This window comes from Canis lupus, chromosome 8 (genome assembly GCF_011100685.1).
Source record: "Canis lupus familiaris isolate Mischka breed German Shepherd chromosome 8, alternate assembly UU_Cfam_GSD_1.0, whole genome shotgun sequence".
Lineage (NCBI taxonomy): Eukaryota > Metazoa > Chordata > Mammalia > Carnivora > Canidae > Canis > Canis lupus.
Window position 1 is genome coordinate 4,796,041 of NC_049229.1, and position 27,722 is coordinate 4,823,762.

Below are 27,722 nucleotides of genomic sequence, written 5' to 3' on the forward strand. Positions count from 1 at the left end.
TGTCTAGGCATTATGCCAAACTGAGTCCATCAAACTCCCAGAGCTTTCCTGGCATTAGCTCATTGCTTCAAAGGAGGGATTACTGGTATACGTTTTGGATCACATCATTCTGCTGGCTCAGGCTTTGTCTGATTCTACAGCTAAGAGAACACTTTCTTGGGATGTACCTTGACCTTTACAGTGTTTGTCAGCCCTTCCCCACATACAAGGATTTGTTATCAGAGATAGCTACTTGTCTCATCAGAGATAGTTTTCATTCCTACATTCTCTTATTAGATTTTGAATAATGTTCAAGAGAAGGGGGGAAAACCTTTCTATATTTTATTAATTTAAAACCAGAAGTCTAACAGATACAACTACGATTTTTTTCCCTATCAAAGTGGAATTTAGTAATTCTCTCATTCACAGAACAGACAACAGCATAACTACCCATTGAACACACAGTATCTATTGTGTTATATCTAGAATTTCACTTCCAGTTAAAGGAAACAGCCATGGTAATTTTAAAATAATCATTAGGCAATTAAGTGTGGCAATGTATTTTTTATCACTAATTTGTGATTGCTATTGTCTCTTATGCCCTACTCTTCCCTTTTGGGTTCATTTTGCTTCACATTGAAGTACATCATTTGGTAGCTCCTTCAGCAAGGGCTGAAGGTGGCAAATAACCTTTGTTTGTCTGAAAAGACCTTTTTCTCTTACTTCTGTATTGTATTCTAGCTAGATATGGAAATGTAGATTGACAGTTATTTCTGAAAATTTATTTGTTGACTTTTTGCATCTCTTGTTGCTGATGACAAGCCATTAGTTTGTCCTTCACTTGTAGGAGACTTATTTTTAGTACCTTTTAAGATTTTCTCTTTGTCTTCAATGTTTTGCTACTTCATATTTTTTGTCTGGTTATAGCTTTAATTTTCCGGTGTGGCACTTGGTGGCATTCTCTATCTGATCTTCAAGCCTCTCAGTCTGTCTTCCAGGTACAACTTGTCCTTTATAGTCTTTGTCTCTCTGTGCTGTATTATGGGTGAATTTCTCATTATCTCCCACTGCATTAATTCTACCTTTGATTGTGTCCAATCTAGAGTTTATTCTATTAATTGAATGTATTTCAAAGACACTATTTTTTTCATTTCCAAAGTTATTTTCCCCCCTACTACCTCATCTTTTCATATAGTTTTGGTTTTGTCTTGTAACATCTTTTTGATTCCTTCCTTTTTCTTTTCAATATCATAAGTAAAGTTATTTTAAAGTCATTTTCAAATTGTTCTGTTATTTTCATTTCATTTGGAATGAATTCAACTCCAAACTTCTTTGCTTTGTTTTTTGGTATTATCATATACCGTAGAACTTTGGTGTTACATTCTTCTCAAATGGGAGATTTTAATTTCTTCTCTTTCTTCCCACATACAGTTTTACTGCTTCCCCCACTGGCCCCTGAGGCAACCAGGTCTGAAGCTCCTGTCCTGGGTGCTATTCTGGACATTGTGGGCAGCCAGCTGCACGCCTTGGGTGGGAGACTACATCTGCTCTCTCTTCCCTTTCCAGGAATGCAGATTCTGATAAACCACTGCTCCAGGGAGCAGCTGTACAGAGCTTGTTTGTAGACTTCTTGCTGGGGCAGAGAAGTCTTGGTTCCCAGCAGTGAATGTGGCCCTGGTCTCCACTTTGCATGGGGTACTGTTAGTCACTGTTTAGCATAGAATCCAAACCACGTCTCTTCAGACCGGTAGCTCAGCATGCTGGCAGCTTCATTCTTGCTAACTTCATGATTCTGTTTATTTCTGGTTTATGCATATGCTTATCTTTCTTTTCTTTCTTCAAGTGGCTACTTCTTTTTAATTTCCTCTACTTTGTAGGTGCTGGTGCCAAAGGAGCCTCAACATGTGAATTTATAATGTCAAAGTGCACCAATATTCTATTTTTAAAACATTCATTTTTATCAATGCGACAATCCAAAAATTCTACAATGTTCAGCAGTGACAATACTTAGCTTTCCCTTTGTTTTCACCAGCAAGCAAAGAAAAAGCTGATTATGCTTTACTGACAGATTCTTTTATTTACCTATGCCTGGCTAATTGAAAGTAAATGGCCCCAAATGATTAATTTCAATTAAAAAAAATTTTTTTTGACAGGGGGAAAATGGGTTGAGAAGCAGCAGCACTTCAGTGGTGTTGTCTATTATTAACTGTATTTGAATTTAAAACTTCTGCAGGTTTTAATCTCATCTTTTTTTTAAGATTTTACTTATTTATTCATAAGACGCACACACACACACACACACACACACACACACACACACACACAGAGAGAGAGAGAGGCAGAGGCATAGGCAGAGGGAGAAAGAGATTCCTCACAGGGAGCCCTATGTGGGACTTGATCCCGGGACCCCAGGATCACGACTCAAGCCAAAGGCAGACGTTCAACCGCTGAGCCACTCAGGCGTCCCAGGTTTTTACTCTAATAAAATCAGAGAGAAATCCAGCTATTTATACATGCATTTCAGCTTTTAAGGGATGAAGCTAAGAAGCATAAGATGTCTAAAAGAAGGGAGTCATAATTTTGGAATTATTTTCTTAATCATCACTGAAGAAAGTTTTACCATCTACTTCCAAGTCTTTTATTTCCCAAAAGAAGATTTATATGTATTTTATCGTTGAAGGCTACCTTACCCAGGACTCCATCTTAATTACCCATGCATATTGCTGGCCTATAAGAGTTCAGGATGCAAGAGTTGAAGGATAAGTATTTATTATAAATAAGAGTTGAATATAAACGTGCCACATTTTATATAACATATGTATTTCTGAACGTTTATGTGTAACTTAAGTATTAACAAATCACATTGCCTTTTCCTTTTGAAGTATAATTTCCAAAGATATATTCCTAGAGAAAAATAAAATACGATCTGGAACTCTGTAAGAAAGGGCAGCATTGGGACAGTGAACTTAACAGTCAAACAATCGGAAAATAACTTAATGGTGACAAGGCAATGAATACATAATTAAAATGTAATACTGAAAATACAACATTGCTCAATGTAAAAAATTATAGTAACTGCCAGAAAGTGAAAACAGAATTTAATTTTGTTGGAGGAACACTTGGAACTTTTAGATAAAAACATGTATCCATGATAGCTTATTTGGAGAGATTTTCTACTTTTTTCTCTCTCAAGGGATAGATTCATGAGATAGCCACTAGATTCAAATCTTGACTCCTCCTTGTTATCTATGTGGATTGGGCAAGTTTCCTTGCCTCTCTATAACCTAATATATAGCCAATTTCTTCATCTGTAAAATGAGGATAACAATAATTACTCTTTAGGGGCAATGTGAATGAAAAAAAGTTGCCTGACAAATAGGAACTCAATATGGGGTCTATCAGTGTTATCATCACTAACTGGCTTTTTTTCCCCTAGAAGATAAGAAAAATGCAAATGTAAAACAGAGGATGCACCTCTACCACACCTGATATAAAGGATGCTCTGTATTTTCACTCTGTTCTCTGTGTCAAATTCTGTATGAAATTCCTTCAACAGGATGGAAGGCAGGACAACAGGAAGGCAGGATTAAAAGAAAATATTAATTATAGCATATTAATTAATTATAACAGCTACCATTACATTACACAGTCTTCCCTATACATCATGTTAGATATTTCATATGTGATTTTATTTAATCTTTATAGCAATCCTGTTAAGCATTACTCCATAATTCTGTTTAAGAAGAGGAAGTCAAGCTTACAGTTAAAGTAACTTGTCCATAGATGGTAAGTGACAGACCAGAAATTTCAACCCAGATCTGTGGTTTTCTGTATAGTGGTTTTCTGTTTAGTGTGTATCATATGGTTTTCTGTTTAGTGTGTATCATATGTTATCAGAACCACAAGGTTTAAGAAACACCACAATAGGGGAAGAAGTTTATACCCTAAGCAATACAGGAAAGTGTTGAATCAACATGGTGGTTATATTTCAGGTGCTCATGTTGAATTACTTCTAAATGCATGCTGAATTAAAGAGATGACTCCAACCAGCTAATTTGCACTTGTCTGTAGTGAGCACATTAAACAAACCTGACCTTGACATTCTACATCAAAGCTGAAAAAGGAATTGTCAGTCTCTTAAGAGGATGACCACAAAGTTATTTACAAGTAGGCCATTAGAATCATTTTCTGAGGAGATAGGAAGGAAAATATCAAGGAAAAGTGTGATTTTAAACAGAATCAAATGACCTACAATATCTTTATCAGCAAAAACTTTAAATAGTAAGACTTCCTAGAAACTTGTAAAGAACCCACGTAACTACTAAGGGAAATCAAATTCCTAAAGTAAAGAGAAAGGGCCAATGCACAAATACCCCTGCTGGGAAAGTGAGCAACTTCTTGGTAACATAGCACATGGCAAGCCCTAACAGCCACTCAAGTACTGAGTCTTCATAAAATGTTTAGGTGTTCTAAATTTTATATTTTAAGACACTTTATGTCTTAAATAATAATAGATTAGTATAATACAATTGATAGGAACTATTGAAAAGTATATCGTATGAAGGGAAAAAAATGAAAAAGTAGGACAGTATTACCCAACAGTATGCATTATAGCTTTTAGGATTGTTTAGAAAAATGACATGGTCAGTTGAACAATGGCTTCTCAAGGATGCCTATGTCCGAATTCCTGGGAACTGTGAATATGTCACCTTACACGGTGAAAGGGACTTTGCAAATATGATTAAGTTAAGATACTCAGATTCATGATGATTATCCTGGATTATCTGGGTGGACATAATATAATCACCAGGGTTCTTATAAGACCGAGGTAAGGGGACAGCCCCGGTGGCTCAGCGGTTTAGTGTTGCCTTCAGCCCAGGGCCTGATCCTGGAGTCCTCAGATCGAGTCCCATGTCGGGCTCCCTGCATGGAGCCTGCTTCTCCTTCTGTCTATGTCTCTGCCTCTCTCTCTCAATCTCCGTGTCTCTCATGAATAAATAAATAAAATATTAAAAAAAAAAGACTGAGATAAGGGGGATGCCGGGTGGCTCAGTGGCTGAATGTCTACCTTTGGCTCAGGGCATGATTCTGGGGCACTGGGATCAAGTCCCGCATCAGGCTCACCACCACAGGGAGCCTGCCTCTCCTTCTACCTATGTCTCTGCCTCTCTCTCTGGGTCTCTCCAGAATAAAGAAATAAAATCTTAAAAAAAAAAGAAAAAGAAAAAGAAGAAGACTGATGTAAGAGTGTAAGAGCTAGGTGCCATGCTAGGGACTTTGAATATGGAAGAAAGGCCACGCACTATGGAATACAAACAGCCTCTAGAAAGGGGAGAAGGTAAGAAAATTCTTCCCTAGGGTCTCTAGAATGAACACAGCCTGACTGATCCATTCTAGGCTTCTGACGTCCAGAATTATAAGATCATAAATTTGGGCTGTTTTAAGCCACGAAGTTTGTGGTCATTTGCTAACAGTATCAGTGGGAAATTGAGACAAATGATCAAGAGGGTAAACCTACTGTGGTTAGAAAAATTAAAATACACATGAACTCTGAGATGAACTTTTGCTTTTAAATGATATAGGCCTTTTTAAAAAATATATTCAATTTTAATCAAGTTTAAAAAACAAAAGCTTAAAGAAAATATACAAGGATAGTATACTTACAGTGTAAAATAATAGTAAAAGTGGTTTTCCTCCCCTTTAGCTAATGTCTAAAAAAACTTAACATTTGTAGAAACCAACTAGCAGGACAAGCCTTTGGCTTTTATCGGAGATGTGTGATCTAATCTGACCTTGAGAAAAACACTCTTTTTTTTTTTTTTTTTAATAAGTCTCAACCTCTTGTAATGGGAACTGGGAAGATAATCAATAAAATCAACCAACTGTGAAAATAAGGTCCATAGGACAGAGTGAAACACTGATGAAGAGAATAATACATAATATGTAAATAATCACAAAGAGACGAGATCTTGTGCAATATTTATATGAGACCCACGGAACGCTCCTGACTTTTATCCATCATATTCTGTCCAGTTTAGTTCTCCTTATTATAAGGGGGCATCAAGATGATTCTGACCGGAATGTTCTTAATCAGGTTCAATGAGGAAGATATTGATTCCATTTGAAAGCTCTTTTCTATGGGGCAGAGGACTATGAATAATTATGATAATTACATTTAGATTTTCTCAAAGTATAAAAAAATCAGTTTCTGCTCAGACAACTAAACTCAAAAACAGTCCTAAGTCTTTCTTACCATTTTTGGCACTGGCCACTAATTTAAATACAAGAAAAATAGTTGCTTTCTCACTAATAGTATCCACCAAGACTAAAAAGCATGTGTGTGCATGTACATGTACACAGTTTGCTATCTCACAATTTAACCACTCAAAAGTTTGTCAAAGGAAATAAATCCCTAAGCCAATAAAGACTTGCCCTCATTTTTCTTTTTTTCTTTTTATTTATTTATTTAAAAGATTATTTATTCATTCATTCATTCATTCATTCATTCATTCATTCATTCATTCGAGACACAGAGAGAAGGAGAGAGAAAGAGGCGGAGACACAGGCAGAGGGATAAACAGGCTCCATGCACGGAGCCTGACATGGGACTCGATCCTGGGACTCCAGGATCAGGCCCTGGGCTGAAGGCAGACGCTTTAACCGCTGAGCCACCCAAGGATCCCCCCTCATTTTTCTTTTTTCTAAAACATGTACCTTTATCCCGTATAATGTTACTCATATATTGCAATTGAAATATTTATGTTTTATGTACTCTCAGAGTTCGATAATATTGAAAAAGATAGTCTTCTCCTTTCACAGGTATTACCCATTGAATGGTTCATGGAACCTATAGCAGCACCTCTGGAGGTCATACTCATACAGAGTTAGATCTTTGATAGGCCAGTCTCTTCCATTACTAAGAAAACCACTGGAGTGGTCAGAGAGGAGGCCAAATTTCTAAAGTGGCAGCTTCCTGTTACACTTCCTTTTTTTTTTTTTTTTTTTTTTTTAAGATTGAGAGAGTGAGAGCAAGAGATAGAGGAAGTACGGGAGTACACATGAGCAAATGAGGGGGGAAGACGGGAGGCACAGAGGGATAGGGAGAGAGAATCCCAAGCAGACCCCATGTTGATCACAGGCTTGATCTCATGACCCTGAGAAAATGACCTGAGCTGAAACCAAGAGTCTGACACTTAACCGATTGCACTCCCCTGTCACCCCATTACACTTCTTTATCCTAACTCTTGAGACAGTAGAGCTTCTTACTCTCCCCCTGCAAATGGGAGCCTTTGTCCTGCTTGCCTCCAAGTCTGTGGCAGGCTCCTTTTTTTCTTGACAGTAAACTAACTCTTCAAAACCAAGCCAAAGACATTCAGACTGATGACTGAACTTTCTCCCCTAGGCAAAATTAACTAGGAATCTCATGTTCAGTGATGACAGTGCTTTAGTGGAATTTCTATACTTACCACTTATTATAATTTGCATTGTTTCGGCATGATTCTATGGAGAATAGCCACAGTAAGTCACAGATCCTCTATGTTTTCCGACCAGCCTTTCTTCGGCACTCTGTTTTAGTATATGTGCTGCCGAAGCGAGCACTTTCTTCGGCACTCTGCTCAGATTTTTCTGTTTGTACCTCTGAATGGTTAACCTAACGTGGTAACGCCTTTAAGAGAGCTCTCTATCTCAATTTGAAGTCCTAATAATTGTTTGGCTATCATAAAGTTTATGTGTCTGAAAGCAATATATTTACTCTGTTTTCCGTATTTGTTATGGTGGCTAGAAACTGGGAGGGTATGTACCCATGAAGGTTGCCAGATAAAATACAGGACACCCATGCAATATTTGGGATATAGTTCTACTAAAAAAAATATCCATTGTTCATCTGAAATTCAAACTTTACCGAGTATCTTCTATTTTTGTTTCCTAAGTCAGGCAACCCTCATGTTCTTGCTTTCTGCAGAACATCTAATGAGTCCAATCTTGGGTAGAGATACTGCATGTGGAAGGGTGAGGAATGTGTGGTCTTAGATCTCTAACTTGAGATGTACATCAATGTCCACATTTCAAATAATTACCTTTGCTAAATCTAGTGATTTAGTTTTATCTTAATGATCAGAAATAAGGCAGAAATTTTTAGAAGCTTAGGATATAATGTGTGCATGTAGGGGGGTGTTGGGGAGAGCCATGTCATTTATCTCTTCACTGAAGGTTTGAGAAAGGTCATATTCCTGTGCAGGTTTTCTCAGGTGCTGTGTACAAGCTTCTTACCTCTATTTCAGGAAAGGAATAGGACTCTGGCCTTCAGCCCTGACGATAACATTCTGATCTGCTGTCTCAAAGCACAGATGAATTTGACAAACTACGAAATGATCATTCTTAGACCAAGTTGCTGCTTTTCAGATTCTCTTTGCTAAAACCCCATGTTAGTTTTAGTTCTGGACGCTTCTATGTTACAGCTTGGCAACAACTTTTAAATGCCAGCTGATGGAATTGTTATTGGTCTATGTGAACTAAGTTAAGAACAATGTACTAAGTTTTTCATAAAGGTAAATGTTCCCAATTTAAGGAATCGCCCTTTATTCCCAGAGATTGTCCTTTTAATATTTTAGTGTTAAGTTTTCTTTTATGAAATTATGGTGACACTGGATATGAACATTTAAAAAAATCTCCTTTTTTTTTTTAATTTTTATTTATTTATGAAAGTCACAGAGAGAGAAAGAGAGGCAGAGACACAGGCAGAGAGAAGCAGGCTCCATGCACCGGGAGCCCGACGTGGGAATCGATCCTGGGTCTCCAGGATCGTGCCCTAGGCCAAAGGCAGGCGCCAAACCACTGCGCCACCCAGGGATCCCTAAAAAAATCTCCTTATATAGAAAATTGATTGACGAACTTAGGTCTCTCAAATTCTTCTAAAACCTGTACTTGTCTGTAAATCTGAAAGTATGGGCATCATGCAGCACGCTTTTTAGGTCTGTTTCAGAAATATTACTTCATGTCTAACACTATTAAAATTTTACTTTTGATTCATGTATCCTCATTTTTGGTGGGGGAAAAAGAACGAGAATATTTTAGGCTAAAGATCTATTGGTGGAAAAAAGAATATTTCTATTCTCTTATAAAGTTCAGAAAACACGTTTCAGGTTTTTTCTTTCCTACAAGAAGATCTGAATTACTTGCCCTGATCTCTGGCACAGCGTCACTTGCTATTTTAAACATCGTTGTTTTGGTAAGTCAGCAGTAACATACACACTCTATGTCAAATATAAAATGCAGCACGTTCAGCATTCAATAAACCATAGCAAACAACTCAGCATTCCAGTCATTTGAAATGTCTATAATTGAACTTAGCTCATTCCTACTTGGAACAAAGAAATTACTATTTTTTTTGCAATTCTTATGGCCGATATGGATTGGGAAAGCTCGGGAAAATTTTCTTGCTTCTTTCATGAGAAGGTTTTAAAGAAAAAAAAGAGAGACTTATTTATTTGAGACAGAGCAAGAATGCACATGAGTGAGGGGAGGGGCAGAGGGAGAGAATCTCAAGCAGACTCTCCACTGAGTGCAGAGTCTGATGTGAAGCTTGATCCCACGACCCTGAGATCATGACCTGAGATGCCCCAGAAAGGGTTTTTGATAAATGTCATGAAAGAAATCATGTAATATTATGAACACACAAATTATAATTTCCAAGTTTTTTTTTTAAATAGAATATTTAGATATACATTGGCACTTTGCAAAAATCCCATTTGATTATTTTATTTTTTTTGAGAGAGAGAGTGAGTGTGTACAAGCAATGGGGGGATGGGCAGAGGAGGAGAGAGACTCTTAAGCAGGCTCCACACTCAGAGTAGAGCCTGAGGCATGGCTCTATCCCAGGACCCTGAGATTGCGACCAGAGCTGAAATCAAGCATCAGATGCTTAACTGACCGAGATGCCCTGGCACCCCTGACCAAATATTTTAAAATTCACTTGACTCCTCACACCTTCCTTCAAGGTCTGTGTTACTTTCCATGATACAGAAGAGCATAGAGAAACTGAATGTGAGTTAAGTAGCTTAGAGGAAGTTACAGAGCTGAGTGATGCCATCAAAGACAGGGGATAGAGTCTGCTCTGTATCACTGTATCAGGTTGTGTAGTTATGTCTGCCAGTTAATTCTGAAAGTAGGAGTGGCTCTCATCCATTACAGGCTATTTAACCATGGGATAGACAAAATATGTTCATGATTCTTGTCAAGCCAATAAAATGATACCTTGGAAATACCCGTATACACCCTTGGTTTGGTTCAAGATTTTGATGGAGACGCATGATTCAAAAACACTTAATGCATGAATTCACTCCTGGCTCAGGACCATTGACCACAACCCACCAGCTGGCTCACCACATGCATCTGTGTAGTTTATAGTCAAAGAACAATGGAAAAGAGAAAATCAGATTTGTGCTCTACTTTTTCTTTAGTTACTAGTCATTTGTATTGTGGACAGAATTGGATGGAACCTAAGGAAGCAGTCCTTGGTTACTTCCATGTTCTCACTCAAAATTAAAGCATCTGCTTTTGATTTTCCTCCTGGGAACAAGATGAAGTTGAATGACCCACTCAGAAAATAATGACCCACTCAGAAAGCACATAAACGATCCAACATAACAACTGGTAATGTCCTAAATTGAAACAATACATAAAAGACTCAGAGCCAGAAGCCTCTCAGAGCTTCTGCTAGGATGTCCTTCTGAGAGTCCTCAGTCAAGTGTCAGATGGTTATGTTGGTAATTCATGCAGCAACATAAACATCAAACTTGCTTGGTGCAGTGGTTACAGTGGTAGGATCCCCCAAACCCAAACAAATAGAAAACCCTAGCTGCACTTTCCCAACTGTAGATGTTAAATATGTGTACTATTACTTTATTTTTAAAAAATTTATTCAGAGAGAGCACGAGTAAGAGAGAGCAAGAGCAGGGGGAGGGTTAGAAGAAGAGGGAGAGGGAGAGGCAGACTCCCCCGAGCAGGGAGCATGATATGAGGCTCGATCCTAGGACCTGGGATCATGACCTAAGCCGAAGGCAGATGCTTAACCAACTGAGCCACCCTGGCGTCCTACTGTTATTTTCATTGATGTGCTTTTTTTTTGGTTTCTATTCTTAGATTCTTACTCTCTCCTAAAGAGTTACTATAAGCTGAGTCTTTAATGAAATATCATGCTGTCTAGGAAAATGAGGAGGAAAGAGTAACAGAAGACTGGATGATAAGTTTCTGTGTGCACAGGACTGATACAATTAACAGTCATTTAGAGAGAACTTTCTTTTTTTTTTTTTAAAGATTTTATTTATTCATGATAGTCACAGAGAGAGAGAGAGAGGGGGGGAGACACAGGCAGAGGGAGAAGCAAGCTCCATGCACCGGGAGCCCGACGCGGGACTCGACCCCGGGTCTCCAGGATCGCGCCCTGGGCCAAAGGCAGGCGCTAAACCGCTGCGCCACCCAGGGATCCCTAGAGAGAACTTTCAAACAGAATTTTAAATTTGATCCTTGTAAATATTTTGTTAAGTTGGTGCTACCTCCTTTCTACTAGCTGAATCAATATAAGGAGAAGATGTGCTTATTAAGTGAGCGTGGAAGTCTAGGCCTTCACTGAGTGGATGGGGAACAAGGGACAAGGCTTGACTGAGGTGCTGGCTCTATCCCTTATTAGCTGTGGGATCTTGGGCATGCTTCTCATAAATTATTTTCCTTGTTTGTGCCATGGCATAGAATAACTGAAGTTTGTTCTTTTTTTTTTTTTTTTTAAGTTTGTTCTTTTGTATTTCTTCAAAAGTGACAAAGAGAGGGATGCCTGGGTGGCTCAATGGTTGAGTGTCTGCCTTTGGCCTCAGGGTGTGATCTCGGGGTCCTGAGATCAGGTCCCACAACAGGCTTCCTGCAGGGAGCCTGCTTCTCCTTCTGCCTATGTCTCTGCCTCTCTGCGTGTCTCTCATGAATTTAAAAAAAAAAAAAAAAAGAGTGACAAAGAGAGTCACTGGATGACCTATGACACAGATTCCTCCTGACATAAAGAACTATAAGGAACACTCTCTGGCTCTCTCTCGACAGTGGGTCAGCTAAGCAGCCTGGCTGTCCCTTCTGTTCTGCATCTAGGTGCTGGAGTCAAGCAGCAGCCATACAGTGGTTTTAACATGATTTAACCTGGTCGAAGAATTGTAATCTCTAATATGTGCGTGCATGTGTGTGGTTCCCCAAATATATTAAGGTTTGAGCAGTGGGGCTAAAATACACATGAATCTATTCTTGAGAAATAAACAATTCATGGTAACGTGCCCCTGGCTGGAGCACATGTAGGAGTGTGAGGTTTGCATCCCAAAAAGCTGTTACTCACTGACAGAAAACATGATAACACAGGGAAGGGAAGAAATATATCAATTATGGCAAATATTAAAGATTTCCCTAAAGTAGTATATTAACATTTTGGGATTAAGAATGAGCATATTGATCACCTTTTATTTTTTTCATTAGAACCCTGTTAGGACATACACATGTCCTCTTTTTAGAAGTCGTAAGGTGAGATACCTTACATGTGCCCACACCTGAAGCGCTCACAAGGTGAAAGATTCGCACACTTCACCCAGGGATGACCCTGCATTGTTTGGAAGAGAAGTCCAACGCAGAATCATACTTCAAACTCTGAGATTCTATTCTACCACCCCAAGGGAATCCAGTGTAAAGTCATTAGGTTTTTCCTTTAGCATACCAATCAGCAGGGGCAAATGAGGGCCAGCCTGCTATGAAGGAGACATCAGAGACATTTGTGTCCCTGGAATTCTAATAGAGCTCAAAAGTCTGGGCTTGATACCATCATTTGAAGGGCTGTGCATAGAAAAGCAACACTTAAGAAATATCCTTCGGTGGTGATGAAAATATATGGCACTCCAAAATAGCCTGCTTTATGGAAAAACAATCTGCCACATTCCGAATTCTGAATATAGCCAAACTGGAGTGCAACTGTATGGATTAATTACTGCAATAAGAGAGGGCTCATTTCACCCTGCCCCTGTCTGTCTGGCCACTGCTAACCATCCTTTGAAACACAGCTCAGCAATCACCTTGGTGTTGTTGACTTGTTTTATGTCTCTTTATACATGCTGTGTCCCCCAGAAAAGTAAGCCAAGTCACCAAAGGTATCTACTTCGTTGCTGCATCTCTCCAGTTAGCTCAGTGCCCGACAGGTAGATGGTGCTGCATCAATGCATGTGCAATCAATGAGGACAGGTACACAACTGGGCTGCAATGTACGTGGGACCACGAAAGGAGGACCCAGATAAAACAGGTGAAAGAGAAAGAGGTTATTCAAGGAGTTAGCCAAGGGTGTTTGGGCTGAGTTCAAGAAAATGCAAGTATTTGCTTTGGTTTGGACAGAAGCTTGCCTTAAGAATAAATCATTTGTTTTCCTGCAAATAATTTATGACACTTATTGAAGAAGAAAAGAGGTCTGCAAAGAATCTACATTGTGGTTCTAACACAGAAGTTGCCAATGCCACTGAAGATAGATTCCCATTGTCTACGGCATTAGGCATAAAAATAATAGGCCAACAGTAATCACTACAAAAGGTTAGTGTAATTAAGCTAGCAGTGAAGAGTCATGTGGGATTTGCTCACATTTTGAAGCAAGCAATACAAAAAAGTTCCCCTTGGAACCGTGACTTCATATGATGTGCCCATTATCCAAGCTGATACTACTATTTGGGGGCAGACCATGTTTCTTTGAAATGAACGAATTGAAAGCAAGTCTGTCTTCTGGAGTCTAAAGTTCTCCACATATGATGAACTCTTTGGAGGCATCTTTGAAGTGCAAATGTGTCATCACACATATAACAGTATTCATCATCTCTGCCGACAACAAACATCTACCGTCTCAGAAATGAACCTGAGATTTCACTTTCAGGGCCCCTGTCATTCATGATGCCATGTTACTTTTCAGTAGACAGACTGGCTCCACACCTCTGCCTTCAGTCTGGTTAAATCGACATTGCCTGGGAGCTTAGGGAGCCAGCAACTAAATGAACAGCTCTGTATTTATGGATGGTGACTGACCTCTAATGAATTAAACGAGAGGTAGAGTGGAAGTCAGGAAGGACCAAGGCTGGAGGACTTGGTTCTAGCTTCCTGATCTTCCTGCCATCCAGGGAAGAGAAGATAGCTGCCAAGATATGGACAGAAGTAGGAGAAGGAACCAATGCTCCCCCTCTTCACACTTGCTTAGAGCCTCCTGCCCTCTTTCTGTTTATGAGGGCCTTTGCTTGGCCCTACAGATTGTACGCGTGTTTCCTGGATTCTGAAACCAGGAACAGAAGATCAAAGCTTCCGAGCCTATTCTCTGGAGAGAGAGTATCATGTTTGCATGAGAGAATTTCAAGCATGCCAAAGAAACCAGTTCTATGTAGCTGATTTCCCCCGAGGGAAAAAGAAAAAACATGGTCACGTGGGGTATATTCAATCAATAAATATAAGAGAAGAACTGCAAGGGACTGTAGGTATTTAAATGATGATCCTGTTTGAACTGGTATTAAAGAAAACGTAGTTTGGTGGAAGTCAGGCAGACTTGCTTCCAGGACTGTGATCTTGGTAAACTTAGTCATAATCACTGCGCTTTAGTTTTCCTAGTGAGAGGATTGAGCCAGATGTGGACTACCTGAGCTGTCCAGGGAGTGGCCAGGTCTCCATCATCTTCCCCAGCCACCAAAGTAGCTCATCTCTTTAATATGCTGAGGTTCAGACGGACAAAAATGAAAACAAAAACTATAGAGAACAAGGTAATTTGAAAGGCCTCTGATAGTTCCATCACTCTTAGGATCTGCCCCTCTGCCCCCAAATACTTAAGTTATTATCTTAATAACATACCTACTATAAGACTAGGGAAAAAAATGAAAAGTATCTATAATTTCTGGCCCGTTCCCCTTATCTCCCTTTTTTAAAGTCTAGGGACGTGCCAGCTAAATATGTCCCCCAAATTCCTGTACAGCCTCAGGGGACACCATTCACAGCAAAGATATCAGTGCGCTGTGTGGAGCGTGGCACTCAGTGGCCTTGAGGAAGATGCTTTTAGAATGGAGAAGGCCTGTGTTTGCATCTCCTCTCTGCCACTCACTAGCTACGTGACCCTGGGCAAGCTATTTAATGATCTCTCTGATTCTATTTCCTTCTCTGTAAAATGGAGGTAGTAAACCACATTTTCAAAGGCTGAGGTAAAGGCAAAATGCGACAACGCACGTTAAGAAACTGGTGTAGTGGAAGTGTACCAACACCGATATTAGTTCTTTAAAATCACAAAATCTATGACATTTCAGAGTTCAGAAAATAACTGTGTCTGGGATGTATGGCTCATACTGGAAGGACAGACCAAAAGATACTGCAAAATTTGGAACTGCTCTCATCTGCTGAAGATGGGGTAGGTACCCTCAAAAGCTAAAGGGGTCAGAATGTGGTGACCCAGGAATTACACAATTTTAAGACTGAATTGTGGTAAGTGGCAGAAAGGAAGACTAGTCCGCATGCCAATTAACTAGAGTGTGTTGGTACAACTGTTATCAAGGATAAGCAACTGTTTAAATAAGACCGGCTGTGCTCATTAAGGACACATGTGCTGCCAACAAATTACAATGTGCTCAGTTCAAACTGTTTTGCCTTTCTTAGGAATCCAAGACCAGTCAATATTTAATTGTGCCAATTTCACTCTTAAATTCAGAAGGGATTAATCTACACGATAAAGCTATAACTCGGGCATCACAGATTCTCAAAATACTAAAACTGAAGTGGATTTTTGATCTCTCAGCCAACCTCTACATGTCACACCAGCAAAAAGTGAGGTCTAAAAAAGATGAGAGACGTGTCTATGGTCACAAAAGATAGGGTCAAGGATGCCTGGGTGGCTCACGGGTTTGGCGCCTGCCTTCGGCCCAGGGCGTGATCCTGGAGACCGGGGATCGAGTCCCACATCGGGCTCCCTGCATGTAGCCTGCTTCTCTGCCTGTGTCTCTGCCTCTCTCTATCTCTTATGAATAAATAAATAAAATCTTTAAATAAGAAAAAAAAAAGATAGGCTCAGTTCTGGCACTTGGTCTCATTAACTTACTCCTTTCCTTAGGATAAAAAATCAATCTTTAGCTTTATCTAACACACACACACTGTCAGTTTAACATTGATAAATGGATTCTTGTTTTAGCTCTGCACAATTTGGGGTTCGTAGGGCACTAGAAAACCTCTTTAGGGCTGGGTCAATGACTGGAAAAAGCAGCTGGGTGGAATTGTGTGGGAAGGTCTGAGGACATTCAAGGAGGTAATGAAGAGCATAGAGTAAGGTTTTTAGGGACCTGCCAGTCTGCAATATGGGTAGTGAAACTAGGTCTTTTTTTTTCTTAAGGTCTTTTTAAAGATTTATTTGAGAGAGAAAGAGTGAGTGAGAGAAACATGAGGCGGGGGTGGGGTGGGGTGGGGCAGGTCAGAGGGAGAGGGAGAAGCAGCGCCCCTGCTGAGTGGGAAGCCCAGAATGGGGCTCGATCCCAGGACTCTGGGATCATGACTTGACCTGATGGCAGACACTTAACCGACTGAACTACCCAGGTGCCCGAAACTGGAGTCTATTAAGGAACCAAATATAGAATGACTCTCCATATCAAGGACATAGCACAGTGACCAGCACATAGTAGGAACTCAGTGCTTAATTGCTACATAACTTTGATGATGAACCAGAACTGACTGAATGAATGCATGAAAGGAACTGTTTGGAGAAAAGAAGTGAGAGCTTCAGAGGCAACAGAGAAGAGGGACCAGCTAGTAAGTGGACAGAGGGAAGAGCTACCAAAGATCTTCTCAACCTTAGCAGGAAGGACAAGACTCTTGCCTCTTGCAAGGACAGTGGAAAGAGTGAGACTGTGGCCCTTCTGCTCTGCCTCACATTTCCCTTCTGAGGAAATGTGGCAATTCCCATGGCACTGTTTCTGCTTCTGGCCACTGTGCTCTCAAGATGGAACATGCAGAAGTGGAATGAATGCAAGAGGGGAGTCTATCTCGAAGGGCAACAGAAATTTTAAGCCCGTATTGTCACATTATTTTCAGAGGACACTCTGCTTATATGCTATCCATGTAGCTACTGGCCATATGATGCCAGTGGAAAAATGTTTCCTGGTAGGACCGTGAGACCAAGAAACAAATCTGACTCTAGGACAGTGGAGAAAATTCCTATCTAATGAAGAATGAGGGAAAGCTGGGATGTCCTGGCCAATTTTTCCAGTTGCTGAAACACTGAGTCATCTGTGGTCCTGAGCCTGGTGCGCTCGGACCTGCCAGGTCTGTTACAGCTCAGCTTTGCGAGTGGGATTCATGTGAAGAGCCCTGTGGCACAGACACGATAGCAAGCAGCATCTCATTCTGTTTTCTAAACACTAAGAGGTCGGTGTTAGATGATCTCTTTCTTTTCAGCATCTACATCTAACAGTTTTTTTTTTTTAAAGATTTTATTTATTCATGAGAGACCAGAGAGAGGCAGAGACACAGGCAGAGGGAGAAGCAGGCTCCCTGCGGGAAGCCTGTTGCGGGACTCAATCTCAGGACCCCAGGATCACGACGTGAGCTGAAGGCAGATGCTCAACCACTGAGCCACCCAGGTGCCCTTACATCTAATAATTTTTACTTTTGTACACAGGATGGGGCCACTTTAAAGAAAATATACACTAGTCATCACTTCTGACATTTTTCTAGGACTAAATGGAGAAGCTATAACACTGCATCGATGCCTAAGGAAGACGTTTCTAGGTTTTTATGATGCAAGCAACTTACTGTTCAAGATGAACACCAACGTTTCAGTGGGTTACAACAAAGCACTGACCACCATCTTCTCTAACGACATCTAGAAGACTAATGGCAAAATGGCACTACGTATGTCAGGTGCTATAGCGAAATAATGGGTTCCATGTCATGTTCATTAGAAAGACAGATATAGCCCAAGGAGAAGAAGTGATGTCTATATTGTGACCTTCCTCTGACATTTGATTAAGATCAAGTTGGTGCACAAAAATTTTTTTTGTAAAACCAGGAGAACGGGTCAGTGAAAAGAGCAATGATAGAAACACTCTTCCTGGGCAGCCCTGGTGGCTCAGTGGTTTAGTGCCACATTTAGTCCAGGGCGTGATCCTGGGGACCCGGGATCGAGTCCCACATTGGGCTCACTGCATGAAGCCTGCTTCTCCCTCTGCCTCTCTCTCTCTGTCTCTCATGAATAAATAAATAAAATCTTTAAAAAAAGAGAAGAAAAGAAACACTCTTCCTCAACACACAGAGTGACTGGCAAGGTTTTTTAAAAATATTTTTAGCTCACTTTCAATTCCCTAAAAAGAAATGCCACCTAGAAGAAATGTGTTAAGCACCCTCTAAATGTTTCTCATTAAGTTGCCAACACTGGTACTCACCCCTTAAGGCTGGCTTACAGCACTCAGCCTAACTCTGCTCTCTATGCCATCCGAGGGATAAACGTGAGACTAGCTGCTATCTGAAAGGAAGGGACTACATCTGTAAGAATTTGTAGGTTAACATTTGTAAAATGCCTTGAGAAATAATAGGAAAAGCAGCCTGGAAAACAGTGTTCTGCAATGTGAGTATAGAAAGGGTAGTAGAGAAACCAAACCGAAAGGTTTTCCTAATAAAGGGACAGGTTTGCTCGTATAAATAATCTTAGCTAGATGGCTAATTCTTCTAAAAGGACCAGCTTTTGGTTAAGAGTGAAAACATGCTACCTTGTCGAGATTTAGCACACAACGAATTCCCTAGAATGGTTCTCATGCTGTCCAACTCTGAGCATCTGGATTCTTTTTTTTTTTTTGTCTTTAATTATGCTGTAGAGCACCTAACTTTTTATGTAAAAGTTAGTGTAAGGAGACAGGATGACCAAACTCATGCAAATGCCCACTCACCTCCCATGATTTTGGACTGGCAGTTAATAAACTCCGGCTTCCTGTCGGTGAGGTACCTCTGGCAGGTGTGGTGGAGGATTTGGAAGAAGGTGCATTTTTCTGAGGCTGTGCTGGCTACCCACTGGTCAAAGGCATTTTCAAACAACAAATCAAACTCTGCAGAATCCTGGAAAAGACAATGAAATACCCACTGATCTGAATCTATAAAAACTGCTGCTTCCAGCTTACTCCTGACAATAGACTCACAGAGGAAAAAAGACCTTTCAAAACTTTGGTCTTATTCCCAAGGCTCATCTTTATTAGCACTCAGGTGCATGGAAAAAAAGTCCACCTTTCTCTGTTTATCAAGCAAACCCCAAAATCTTAGAGAAAAAAAATCTCCCTTATTATTTTTAGCGTGTAGTTACAACTTATATTTCATTTTTCCTCATTATTGAGGTTTTGTATACTGAGTGTGTGTGAGCAAAAGGGAAAAATACTTAAATAAATAATTCTACCTTACAATGCTTCTCATGTTAAATCCAAGAGAATCCTAATACATAATTTGTAGGGTGACATCTATTTGTTTTGGTGAATAAATTTCATCACCGGTGGTATTAGGAGTAGAGTAAACGAAGCTTTGATAAATGGGGTTTTTCACATTGGTAACCATGGACATGATATCTCAACTTTGCCCTTTGCACTTGGCTGATAAACATCTAGGAGTCCACGTTTCTTCAATATGTATCCCTTCACATTTCTGCATCAAACATGACCAAAAGACTTAGAGTTCCCCATAAGGATCCAGAGATCAGAAAGCCTCAGCTACACAACTGAAATAGAGAAACAGCTTTGTTAGAAATGACTCAACCACCACCACTGCCAAGGTCAGTGAGAGTCATTGTGTGAAGAGAACACCTTCTCCCAACACTGGACATTCACTCACCCGATTAGGGTCAATGCCATTAACCTGGCGAAGCTGCTCGAGCATCCACTGCGATCTCCGCACGAACGACGTGGAGCCTTCAAACTGTTTGACCTTCGTGATGGATGCTTGTGTGGGTTTCTTGTTTGTCACTGCCAAGAAAAGACCGTTCAGATTAGTGGGTGTGCAGGTTGGTTTATTTCTTCATTCATTGGTGCTTCTATTTTGCATTCACACATGTATACAAACACACACGCACACAGAATATGATCATGTGTGCCTCTGATAAGGGGGGGTACTCAAAAGAAATAGAAGTCATACTCTCCACTCTCAAGCAATTACAATATAATTATGATGTGAGGGCTGCTTCATTTACGTCTTTATCCATTCAAACTGAACGCGACTCAACTGACTAACTCCAAGTGCTTTTAATGGAGGCTACAAGTACACGATGACCAACTGCAGGGAAGGAAGCACACACGGTTGACAGGCGTCAGGTAGAGGTCACTGGGAAAGGCTGAATTTTAAAGGAAGCAGAGGTTACTGCTTTCCCTAGGGAAATCCGATGCATATTTCCAGTATAAATATATCAAGCTTCAGTGGTGAGATTGGGAGTAATGCCTCTTAAAAAAATTATTTGGCTTTAAAAATATCATCTAGTTGAATCTAGTCTTTCTTTCTTTCTTTCTTTCTTTCTTTCTTTCTTTCTTTCTTTCTTTCTTTCTCTCTCTCTTTTTCTTTCTTTCTTTCTTTCTTTCTTGAATTTATTTATTCATTCATTCATTCATTCATGGGAGCCCCAGAGACAGAAGCAGAGACACAGGCAGAGGGAGAAGCAGATTCTCTGCAGGGAGCCCGATGAGGGACTTGATCCCAGGACCCCAGGATCATGACCTGAGCCAAAAGCAGATACCCAACCAGCGAGCCACCTGGGTGTCCCTGCATCTGTTTCTGACTGTATTTAGCATTCATGCCCCCCCCTCCATCTTGAGGTCACCACAACTGCAGGACCAGGACAGCTCCTCCTCCCAGCTGTAGTCAGTTCTTCCTTTGCCCCTTCCATGCTGAGGATGGACAGTGTCACCTCTCAGACAGAGGTCAAGCACCAGCCACTAGGAGAGAGTCACTGTGGATATTTTTACATCTGCTTACTTCATGACTTAGAGCCTCCAGGGTAGGGTGCTAATTAAGTGTTTTAAAAGGGCTTTCCTAAAAGCTCCTCTTGAGGCCTGGCTGTAGGAGTTGTAAAGTTTAACAGAAATGATGCTATTTAAGGGAACAAGGAAAAGTGGAAAGTCCTATTTGTTGTAATGAATGCAATCCTAAAAAGACGGTGCGTCAGTGGCACATTCTTTGTTTCGAATAACCCTAGAGAGCCTACATTTCCAAGTACCTATGCAGATGTTCAGCAGATGGCAAAAAGAATCCTTAAGAGATGAAGGACAGGAAGCACCTACTCCAGTCATGGTTGCTGGTAATTCTCTCCTTCATGCATAGAAGAGTTTGGGGCAATTTCCGTATCGTGGGTCATTAAAGCAGGAAGGCAGGGACCAAGAGGTGAATGAAATGTGGGCACCCTGCCTTTACATCTGTGGGAGCCTTATGGTTCTAGGACTAAAGACCTTTTTTTAGGACCTCAGTACAATCTTTACTCCAAACCAGGATTTAGCAAACCTTTAAAAAATAATTTCAAATAATGCTTCACTTTATTACGCATTATGTCAGTTATATTTGGCTAGAAGCTTCAGAACATTTCATACCAATTACGTTTACTTTCATGGTTAAAAAGTCATCATCCCCTTAACACCAAGATCAGTGGAAATTTTATAGTCTTCTATTCACACACAGCCTGTGTGTGTGGCTTACGGCTCCCTGTATGAGTCTGTTATGTCCTCTTAGGAATAACCATCCCCCAAACTAAATTCAGGCTATAGTATCAGCCGGCCCAGGGCTCTGTCTATCCGCTTAATTTAATTCATTTATTTCATGTGTCTCCTAGGAGATCTAATAGGTTTTCTGACAGCCATGCCCTGTGTTCTTCTGTTTTCATGTAAGAGGAAACAACACACCTGGAATACAGGCAGGTCCTAAAATGTGCTTAAAGATTAAAGAATACTTACTTTTCAATAACAGGAAAACATGGGTTCCTGTATTAGGCACACCCCCTAAACACAGAGAGGATTTCCTCTTTTGTTTATGTAAATCACACGACATTTAGGCATCCTGGGAAACATGAAGGTTTCCTTCTAGCTTTAAGGTCATTATGACTGCCTATTTTTTTTTTTTTTTTTTTTTTTTTTACTTCTTGTCCATTTATTTTCAAGTGGTTTACAGCATTATAAAAACTCAGACATCATGTGGGATCACTGTAGCTACTGGTGTGGTGTTAAGAATTGACATTTGAGAAAAGCACGTTCCACCGGAAGGTCACTGAAACGCGAGGGGCAGGAGCCCCATCCACAGACAACTGCCCCACAGACCTGCGGGGAGATCACCCTGCAGAGCGCTCCCCGTCCAGGAGGCCGCCACCACCCAGCCGTTCCCGTCTCGTTCTTTCTTCTAGCTGATTCTTTGCCTGCTTCTTGGAAATCTCAGTAGTTTTTCCTGGGCACTGAGCCCGGTTTGGTTTAATTTTTGTTTATGGTTATTATCTCCACCATCCCAGTTTCTATTTTGAAGCAGGTGCCTTAAAATTATATTATTACATACACATTATAGAGAGTTAAATAAAGACTTTCTCCGTCTGAAATCAAAACAACTGCACAAACACATCATTGCCAGACTTTGTGAGTTGTGGGCTTGAAGGAGCCATGCTTTAACCCCTTTGTCGGTTTGGTGTTTTCGGGGTCCCTGGCTGATAAAACAGGCGAGTCAAATTCTGGATGACCAGTGAAAAACAGGAATCTTTCTTCTCTTCCAAAGGCAAACTGATTGATAGCAAGCATAGCCTGGATCAGTAATAACGGAGGGAGGGCGTATGTCTGGCTACCTCAATGCAATAGGCTCTGTAGTCACTGTTTTGAATAACTTTAAAGACCAGTTCACTAGGGCATTTCTGTCATGCCTTTGACATTCATGAGGACAAGGTAAAGGTACAGGCGTTTAAAGGGGTAGGGCAAGCATGATATTCTCAGGCAAGACCACCCAGAATCAGCCGAGTTCCCTGGCTTACCACTCCTAAGTGCGCACCAGAATCATCGGAGTTTTTTGTTTTTGTTTTTTTTTCCCCACCACACCAAACACACCAAACCATGTGAGTCAGAATCTCTGGAGGTGTGGCCCGACATCCACATTTTCAATCTCTCTAGGTGATTTAAGGCACCGTGGCTACTGAGACCACTGTTGTGTATTAATTTATTTCACAAATATTTACGGAACATTTATTAGATGGGAGACACAAAAGTCAGTTTTGTGGGCAGTTCAAAGCTTGAATAGATATGGTTTTTAAGTCAAGGATCTGGGTGGTGGAGGGTGGGGATATTAAGAGTGATGCAGAACAGTGCTAATACATAAAAGGAGTCATCTAAGGTGTTGGGGAGGGAGGGGGCTTTGAGGACCAAGGCAGAGATGGGGAAAGTCAGGCAGGCTTCATGAAGCAGCCACATTGCAGCCAAGACCACCGGCCCTCACCCAGACTTCTACGGTCCCTCCCACACTGGTTTCTCTGACAAGCCTGGTATTCAAACTTAAATATGGAAGACTGAACCACCTTTTAAAAACTCCTCAATGGTGTCCCAAAACGCTTAGAATAAAACCCAAGGCCTTTACTAAGACCCGTACAGCCCTAGAGGTCCTGGCCTTGACGTACGTCCCCATTCTCATCTCATCCACTCTCCTGTCTGTCCACCAGGCTCCAGCCATCTTTTGTTCGTGGGAAACAGCAACCGTCTTCTACCCTCTGCAACTGCTGTTCCCTTCATAGAAATACTCTTCGTTGTTTTATGGATGTCTTTTGTTCACCACTAAGATTTCAGCTTACATGTCAAACTCCACAGAAAAAAACTTGTGTGATTGTTTATCTGCATAGATTTCCCTTCACCATGTTAATTTCTTTCCCTGAGCTCTGTTCATTGCAAAACAGGTTTATTTCAAACCTGGATAAAATACTCGAAATTTGCTTCTGTGGCATATTTGTAAAGAATAAAAACCAGATTGCTATTATGTCCATCTGGTCCTAAAACATGTTAAGAGGTAGATAAATCTCCACATGGATCTTCTAAGCTATCTCCTACCAATTTGTGAGGCAGGATCTTAGAAATTGATAATAACAAGTGATATTTTTCCCAGCAACTAAAATTTTTAAAATGATTTTATTTATTATTTACTTATTATTAATTTATTATTAATTCATTTTTTACTATTTTATTTATTTATTATTTATTTTTAAAATGATTTTATTATTTATTTATTATCATATTTATTTATTATTATTATTATTATTATTATTTATTTATTTATTGCGCATGTGCAGGTGAGCAAGCATGAGTTGGGGCAGGGGCGGAGGCAGACAGAGAATCCCAAGCAGACTTCCCGCTGAGCAGAGTCTGATGAGGGGCTTGATCTCATGACCCCAAGATCAGAACCTAAGATGAAATCAAGTCAGATGCTTAACCGATGAAGCCTCTCAGATGCCCCCAGCAATTAAAGTTTTAAAAAATCTTTTAAAAGCACAGTTTGTTTTTTTTCTCTTATATTTGACCATGGGTCTGTGACAGAGGCAGGGTCATTACTATCGTCATGCATTATATTTACAGACAAGGAAACTGAGGCATGGAAAGCACGGACTTGCCAAAGTAATACTGTTCATGGCCAAGAAAACTGCAACTTGCACAGTGGGCTTTGGGTCCACTGCTCTCTCCACTGGTGCTTTTCGCTGCAATGTCAAATGCCACATTTTATTGTGTGAGGGAAGCTCATCAAATATGGACTAATGGAATTTTTTGTTCTAATAATGATACTACTGTTGTGATTTTGACAATATCCTGATATTATTCCCTTAATATGTCCCTTTAAATAAACTTGGTTTTTCACTTATGTTAATGTGGAATAAAACATACTAAAGCCATAAATAGCTACATAGCTCTGTCTACATGAAATAAAAAAATAATGTAAAAAATACAGTTGAGACAAATGCTATTATTTCAAATTAGAGAGTTGTCAGTACAAGAAGGTTTGGCATGTGAGGTCTACTCTAAGGTAAAATGGTGATTAACAAGTGAAGACAGGTGGTTAAAGGCAATCACAACACAGATGTTGCTCTAGATATAATAAAACTTACCTGGAAACAGCTTCTCTAAGGACACTGCGTCCTATGCATTGGGATTCACCAGTAAGTCATGTTTTGGAGTTATCCAGGCCTAATGCTGCTTTTTTACTTACTCTCACTCCTGTTCCCCACTGTTTTCTTTTGGCATCAGAAGAAAACAGGACCATGAGGCCAACTAAACCCAGGTAGGTCCTTTTGCTACCAGCTCTGGTAAAAAGAATGTGATTCTCATGGGGGCACGCCTCTTCATTACCCTTCATGTAGACTTCATTTACATCTTAGTTGTAGTTAAGAAGCAGTGATAGAAACTATTATGTTTAGAATATCATTACCATCATTGCTCAAATGGTGAAATATCTTTCCCCTCATGGGCCTCAACTGGCCTAAAGGCCTAATAAAGGTCTTTAAAAAAAAAAAAAAGGCCTTCCGTGAAAGATTGCATAAATATAAAATAAGACACTTAGCTAAAGTCAAAGGGTGGAGACGACCCAGCCTTGCTTCTGCCCAATTAGACAATTCTATTTAATTGAAAACCAACAAGCCAGACAATAGCAAAGCATTTGCTTAGCTCAAACTTGGTTTTCCATTAAGCCAGGAATTGGTGGGACGCCTGGGTGGCTCAGCGGTTTAGTGCCCGCCTTAGGCCCAAGGGCATGATCCTGGAGTCCCAGCCAGGATCGAGTCCCACATCGGGCTCCCTGCATGGAACCTGCTTCTCCCTCCTCCTGTGTCTCTGCCTCTCTCTCTCTCTCTGTGTCTATCATAAATAAATAAATATTTTTAAAAAAAGGTCAGGAATTGGTGCAGGAAGGGATAAAGCTTGATGAGAAAAAAAGACTTTCAAGTTACTTGCATATTATGCAAACCAGCAGAAGGTGCATGGTCTGCCAGTGATTTAACAGGCTGATCCTCCATTTCAAGGTCTAATAGTTGAAAGACTTTAAGGAGTTACAGCTTCCCCTTACAACCTTGTTATTCACACAGCACCACTTGTCAATCATTCCAAATAGGAAAATCAATTTTGCTTAAGGTACAAAATATCAAGCCTCAGTCTTAAAGTGTTAGTTTAAAAGAAACAAATGATCATCACATAAAATTATTACTCATCACCTCTATATCCTCTACCCATTTCATTTTTCATAGGTATTTTTGTATATTCCCTAACATCTGCAAACATTTCTCATACATGTTAAACTCAAATGGAATCATCTTACATTTTTATGTGATCATTTCTATTTTAAAAAAAGGGTGCTGAAGAACAAATCCTATCTATAATATAGCTTGATATTGAGGCTAGGTAGCTAAAATGCAGAGCTTACCATAACTAGGTACCTAGAGTACCTTAAAATTTCATCACGCTTACTCCTACCATGAGCTTAAGTGAAAGTGTTTTGTGGTATGCTTTTTAGCTCTCTGCTCTGCTGGGGCCCACTGGCCAAATATTTTGATTTCAACAAAACTGCTGAGAAACAATTTGGAGCAAGGAATAAAAGTGATAGCTACATAGAATCTTATCAGGGCTGCTCTTTGTCAGGGCTGACTGACATGAAGCGGGGGGAAGAGAGAGAGAGAAGGAGGGGGGGAGGGGGGGAGAGGGAGAGAGAGAGAGAGAGAGAGAGAGAGAGAGAGAGAGAGAGAGAGAGATCCTCTGAAATGTGGTTCTGGAAGTAAAAGCAAGATTGAGCCCCTCCTGGATGCTGAAGTGGTAAAGAACTGGGCTGACAGACCAATGTGAGAAATGATCACTTGGAAATAGTCTCCTTAATGATCTTCCACAGGGCAGCCCGGTGGCTTAGCAGTTTAGTGCCGCCTTCAGCCCAGGTGTGATCCCGGAGACCCAGGATCGAGTCCCAGGTCAGGCTCCCTGCACGGAGCCTGCTTCTCCCTCTGCCTGCGTCTCTGCCTCTCTGTCTCGTGTCTCTCATGAATAAATAAATAAAAATAAAAAAAAATAAACAAAAATCTTTAAAAAAAAGATCTTCCACAACTCTAATATATGATAATTCTAGGTGAATTTCACAGTATCTATGGAGAAATAAGCATCGGGTTTGAGGCTACATCAGCAGTTTCATCTGGTGAGATAGTTGAATGTTTATGAAGCTTAGAAGCAAGAATATATAGGTTGTTACCTCAAATATTTTCAGAACAGGGGAACGTCATCACTGGTATAGTTACTGGGAAATGGAGCATGGTGTGCCCTACACAGGGTTGATCGTTGACTCCCCAGAGTCTTTCTCAAAGTGTGTTATCATTTAGCACATAGTAAATGTTCAGACTCTACTGGCTTGAGCCAGACCAATTCATGAAATGGCCAAGTTTGTCTCTGGGGCCATATCTCTCTCCTCCCTATCTCAGGTTCCGAGGGCTCTCTGGCCAGATTCCTGATAGGATCCAAATATGCCTGAAAGAGTAGTTTCAAATCTGCATGTTTTTAGGATGACATTTTTAATCCAAATAAACAACAACCACCACAACAAAAACAGTGGCTTTCAGTCTTGAGCACCAGGCCCTGGGGAAGAATGTAGGATGGCCTTCCAAAAGTCCCTGCTCCACTAACCCTAAAGGGGAAGAGAGGGGAGAATCAGGGGACAGGGCTTTGAGGTTTGTTACTTAACAGCAG

At 40.4% G+C, this 27,722-nt stretch overlaps 1 protein-coding gene across 10 annotated transcripts in view; it reads right to left on the reverse strand.

Annotated features, from left to right (window-relative positions):
- Positions 1–27,722, reverse strand: part of STXBP6 (syntaxin binding protein 6) — a 238,859-nt gene that overhangs the window by 32,746 nt on the left and 178,391 nt on the right. For all 10 annotated transcript variants that reach the window (XM_038544365.1, XM_038544366.1, XM_038544367.1 and 7 more), the window contains 2 exons: positions 19,858–19,988; positions 18,933–19,098 (listed from right to left, as the gene is read on the reverse strand). In XM_038544365.1, coding sequence (XP_038400293.1) covers positions 18,933–19,098; positions 19,858–19,988 — 297 coding nt within the window. The remainder of the gene's footprint in view (positions 1–18,932; positions 19,099–19,857; positions 19,989–27,722) is intronic.